We start from the raw sequence: 6003 nt of genomic DNA on the forward strand, positions 1-6003 counted from the left end.
ATGAAAAGAATTTTCTAAGTTAGTGTACCAGGTAGTTGACACAGTTGATTGAATATGTGTTCTGATAAGATAGTATTCAGCTAATTCTACAAAGAGAATAGTAGTGGCAGTTAAATAATAGGAGCAAATCTCGAGTTATACATGCACCCAGGATCTTGAGGCAAATGTAGCATCCTTGCAGTGGGGATTGTGGCTCTGCATACTGAGGATGTGTCACTTTCTGGGCTTTTTTCAATTACTTATAACTGCTAAACTTCTCCATTTAGGAAAATTTCCAGTCTGAGCATCAGCCTTTTTTTTCTGGGAGGGTGGAATTTGCAGCCAAAATTATTCAGAAAAAAGCTAGGAAAACCGATACATTTACCCTATTAAAAATGTGGTGATCTTTTGTTTGAAAAGATCTAGACCAGTGGCAGGCTATCAAGGGGTTAAGTGCCAGAACAGGAAAGATATACTGCTGGCTCTTCTTCCTGGTATAGAGACATGGCATAACCCACAGCAACACAACTGCAATTAAAAGGGCTTCTGGATCCTTTAGTATATGAAATGGATTATGCTTTGGCAATGTTTCAGGGCTCTAGAACAGTAATTCTTAACTTATGTAGACTTAAAGATACTCTTCCATAACGTTTCTGAATTTAGCAGCACCATTTCAGAAACTTATTTCACTCTTTTTTTTGACTGGGAAAAATAATAGAATAAATCTTGTGTTGCAGAGAACTTGGATGACAAGTCAGAATGATTTTGACACTGTAGATTCCTGTTGGAATATATGGGTTATCTCGTGAATCATATTTTGGTACTTGCACACTGAACAGTGCTAATCTTGCATGGCACCCCAGAACAGCCGTCAAAGGCTCTTATGACATCCTGGTTGAGAATCATATTTTGGAATGAAGAAGGCTGTTAGCTATAGGACCCTGCTTTATTTGTTGCCTAAGTTGCATACATTTGAAGATATATAGTGTATAAGGTAGGAAATTGTAGGAAGGGAAAAAAATTATTGTTCAGAAAATGATTAAGGCAGCTGAATGCCATTCAGGAGAACTGGATTTTGTCCCTGTCACAAAATTCATATATAATACTTGTCAAGTTAGTTAATTCAAGCCTGTCACAAGTGATCACTCCTTGTGTTTCTAATTTGTCTGGTGCCTGACTTAGTCTGGCTTGCCGAAGTGTTGGGCACACAGCTGGAACCAAAATCAGTGGAGACCATCCTGAATATTTCAAATTAGATGCCAACAATGTGGATATTTCTAATCTTAATTCTCTGTGCCTTGGTTTCATTATCTGTATAATAGAGAATAATGCCCCCACGACAAATGGGTTTTATATAAAACATGGTGAAGATTGTATTGTTACTATCTGATGAGGATGAACAGCCCGTGAGGATCTGAACATTGTGCATAGGAAGGTCAAATATTATCATATAATGTAGAGAAGATAAAATTTCTGATAGTTGTTCAGAAATTAAACTTTGTCCCCATGTGAGCCAAAGTTCATGTAGTACATAATGAATGTTTAGGAGTGATGTCCAGCTTTGATGGTCCAAGTAATATGCAAGAGGCAAGAATTTTTGTAGGTAATATCTTTTATTGGACCAGCTGCATAGTTAGGATGGACTTAAAACAAGCTTTTGAATGATGTGAAGAAGAATGAACTCCATTCAAGAGCTCTAAGTTTATCTCGATCATGCAGTTGATCCAGTAAAAGATAACTCCCACAAAAATCTTTTCCTCCTGCAAATACAATGTTATCACATAATTAGAGTATCACAATGTATGTGCACATTGGGGCTGAAATAAGGTTGCATAGGCAGCCTTAAATCTGTCATTTCCTGGCTTAGATGGCAACTTTAATAATGTTCTTTTAGTATAATCTTTTTTTTGTATAGTAGCATATACAGTGCGTGAACTTCCAGTGCTTAGTGCCAACAGGAAACTAAATTGATTCAGACAACGTGCATTCAAAGATGCATACAGATTAATGCTGCTACCTGTTCTTACTGTATTTTCACAAGACTCTTATTTCTAACCCCCTTTCATCCTGTACCTCCCATCCCTTTCCACGTGATATTTAATTTGGGCCCTAATTCTGCAGGGACATAAGCATGTGCCTGGCTTCAAGCTCATCAGTAATCCTGTTGAACTCATATTTGTGTCTGAAATTAAGCCCATGTGTAAATCTTTACAATTTCAGGATTTTGATCATTAAAATTATATCTTAACTTTAAGTATACAGTACTCTCATTGAGCTTAATGGGACTATTGATGTGCTCAAGCCTAGGTATATGCATGGGTCCCATGTTATAAACTACTAGAGAAGAGCATCTTTGCATCATTATTACCTTGATTGTCAAAATGAAAGTTAAGAATATAATTCCCACTCTAGAATAGCTTATTTACAGAAACATATAGACTATATGGTTATATTGCCTAAAACTTTATATACTCTTCATTATTTAGGCTATCACTTGCATTTATTTGTTTGCACAGTGAAAACAGGCTAATCCAGGGGTCCCAGCCTGTGGCCCATAGCCAGGATCCAGCCCAAAAAGCCTTTGAATTTGGCCCACAGATGTGGGGCTTCAGCAGCAGACATTGGCTCATGCCACTGCAGAGAGCTGTGCCAGTGGCAGGTGGGTCCTAGCACCCACTTACCCACTTGCCTCTGAGCCAAGGTGGGTCATTCCAACCCACAGCTGGAAAAGGTTGCCTAGCACTAGGCTAGTCAGTTTGAGTCTCACTTTTTTTTGTGTTTGTATGTAGCATCGTTTTGAGTTGCATACACTGCAGTAGAATGCTTGATTCTGATAGTCTTCCTTTTTAATGTTTTTTTAAAAAACAAAAAAAAAAACCTTGAAGTACTCTACTCTCTCATGCAGAAAATGACGCTGAAGGGATTTGAACGGACACTTATTTTCACCATTTTTCTAAGTGTTTCACTTCCTTACAGTCAACTAACTTAAGATGACTGTAAAATAATTGTCTTGTTTGGGTGGGGTGTGTGAGAGAGAGACAGCCCTTAGTTGCATACAATGAGTTTGACAGTTTCCTCTGCATAATGACTACCATTTGATGCTCCAAGTGCTGAAAAGGCCCTTGCTAAAAAAACCCTACCCACCGATATGTGGAATGAAGTGTAACTGCTTATCAGGTTTTTATTTAAAGCAATTTAAAACGGCATACTATTTCCAGTTGTGTATGTCAAACACAGTATTTTGAGTTTGAGCTAACGGTAGGTTGATGGGGCAAATCTTTAAAAGGAAAAAATAGACGTGCATTTGGTTTACAGGCTTCTGTCCCACGCAGCAATGCATACATGAATCTTAAGTATTATGAATAAACATTTTCACTGTGTAGATTTATTTGAGTAGTGCAGCTAAAAGAACATGCCTAATTTACGCATGTGAGAATTTCTGTTGACTGCGTTTGTTTGTTTGTTTTTTAAGGCTTCGAGAACCCAAGAAAGATCTGATAGTACGAGTAGTGAAAATCATTGGGACTAGGAAAGCTATTGAACTACTTATGGAAACAGCAGAAGTGGAACAAAATGGTGGACTATTTGTAGTGGTAAGAAAAATTAATAAAAGTAGGAATAGGTTTTTTCAGTCTTACTGTAATAAATAATGTTGTTGAGATTTTTAGCACTAGATGAAGTTTTCCAAAGTCCCTGTGTTACTTTAGGAATACCTTCATTTCTTTCTCTTTTACATTTAACTATGAGGACAATCCACAATAACCTTTTTTACTCATATACCACATTTACACTGCCCCCAAAAATTAGCCTTCCTAAATCTGGGTTCTTGTCTTAAGCATGAAAGCTGATTTTTTTTTTTTAAATGAAATGGAAGCATGGAAACACTGTGAAGTGGCTGACATGCTTATCCCCATACCAACCTCAGGAAGGGAGGGGTGGAGTTTACTTTGGGGGCAGCGGTACAGTGTTAACCCTTTCACAGTTGCTGGCTACTCAGCTAAAAGCTACTTCCAATTGTACAGCAGCTGCTGCCAATTCACCAGTGGCTGTGAATAGTTTAACACAACCTTTTGCCTAAGCAGCACTAGTCAGGATTCAGTCATGAGATCAAGATCCCCTGCAGTCTGAATTCAGCCATGACTGGAAAAATCTTCATTCTGCTTTCCCAAAATAAGGTGCATGTCTTTTTCTGGGAGGTGTGTTGTGTGAGAGAAAACATGGGTAAATGGCTAATGCTGCTATAAAGCTTCAGAGCAAACAATGTAACAAAAAGAATTGAGGCAGGAGTGTCTGCATTTCTCAACTACTGTGTTAGACTCTCTGCTGACTTCTAAAGACATCTTTGTGTTGATTACTTCTTGGGGATGTTGCCTTAACACAGGGAACAGAAACTTCCTATTATAATGACAGCTTAGTTTTTGCATACAGGTCACACAGATAGACATTGTGGATGTTTGGTACTGCTGGCCTATATATGCAAGTAGAAACCTACCAAGTTTGGGGCAACTGCCCATTGATTTTTGCAGTCCGAGCGTGGTGCCCAGCTCCATTTTCGCAGTCCAAACCTAGCAGCCACCCCTGGGACCGCCACCCCTGTACCGTTGTCTGAGGGACCCCAAAAGTCCCACTCCTCTGGGACCTGCTAACACATCAATTAATGGTTTCTGCAGACTTAATCCCCTGATCAAGCCCACAGAAGCCACTAACCACATTCTAGACTGCTTAATAATATGTCATTTAATAGCTTTTGCAGGCTTAATCAGGGGATTGACATGTTATTATTAAGCAGCCTAAACACCTAATTAAGGTCTAAAATGAAATATTTTATAAAGCTATGGACATGATGAATTGCAAGTAATACCAACTATATACACTTTATTAAATAATACCATCTAAGTCAGGGATGTGAGCAAAATGGTGGATCCGGCCTCTGGCCAGACTCCATTTCTCAGCAGCCCTTGCCTGCTCAGCTCCTGGCAGTCTCCATGGAGACCCTGGGAGTGCAGTGCCAGAGCAGAGCCCTGGTTCTGTGGCAGCGTGCTGTCATTCACCTGCTCTCCTGAGGTCTCCATGGAGACCAGCCAAGATCTGCATGTCCAGACAGGGAGCTGGGCCAGGACTGGGGCCAGGATCTTGTTTTGGTGACAGCATGGGGTGGGGCCAGGAGAGAGCTGTGATCCTCTGCCTGCATGTCCAGCCCATAGAACCCTCACCCATCACAGGGGTGTGGGGGCAGTGGATTTTGGCTCTGCTCTGGCCCTGCCCCATGCTGTCATGGGTATGCTTTTTGAGAGAATTATCCTGGTGCATGTCCACGAGGGGCCAGCAGAAGAGATTATGCTTAGGGGCAACCAACATGGGTGCATTAGAGGCAGGTCCTGTCAGACCAACCTGGTGGCCTTCTATTACGAGGTCACAAAATCCTTGGACACGGGTGTCGCGGTGGACATAGTCTTTCTGGACTTTAGGAAGGCCTTTGATACTGTCTCTCATCCCATTCAAAAACTAGGAGACTGGTGTTGATACCTACACAGTCAGATGGGTCACTAATTGGCTGAAAGGCTGTACCCAGAGAGTGGTGGTGGACAGGTCATTTTTGACCTGGAGGGATGTGGGCAGTGGGGCTCCACAGGGCTCGGTCCTTGGGCCTGCACTGTTCAACATCTTCATCACCAACTTGGACAAGGGGGTAAAGAGCACCCTGTTCAAATTTGCAGATGACACTAAGATGTGGGGAGAAGTGGGCACACTAGAAGGGAGGAATAGGCTGCAATTGGACCTGGACAGGTTACAGGGGTGGGCAGATGAGAACAGGATGGGTTTTGACACTGACAGGTGCAGGGTAGGCACCTGGGGAGGAAGAACCAGCAGCATACCTACAGGCTGGGGAACTCCCTTCTCGTCAGTGCAGAGGCAGAAAAGGATCTTGGAGTCATTATTGATGCCAAGATGAACATGGGGCAGCAGTGTGGAGATGTAGTCAGGAAGGCCAACCATACCTTGTCATGCATCCACAGATGCATC

At 41.4% G+C, this 6003-nt stretch overlaps 1 protein-coding gene across 2 annotated transcripts in view; it reads left to right on the forward strand.

Annotated features, from left to right (window-relative positions):
• PHAX (phosphorylated adaptor for RNA export) overlaps positions 1-6003 on the forward strand; it is a 27042-nt gene that overhangs the window by 10318 nt on the left and 10721 nt on the right. For both annotated transcript variants that reach the window (XM_019516847.1, XM_019516848.1), the window contains exon 3: positions 3452-3572. In XM_019516847.1, the coding sequence (XP_019372392.1) occupies positions 3452-3572 (121 nt within the window). The remainder of the gene's footprint in view (positions 1-3451; positions 3573-6003) is intronic.

The sequence above is a fragment of the Gavialis gangeticus genome, unplaced genomic scaffold (genome assembly GCF_001723915.1).
Source record: "Gavialis gangeticus isolate Ggan-Ray unplaced genomic scaffold, GavGan_comp1, whole genome shotgun sequence".
Classification (NCBI taxonomy): Eukaryota; Metazoa; Chordata; order Crocodylia; family Gavialidae; genus Gavialis; species Gavialis gangeticus.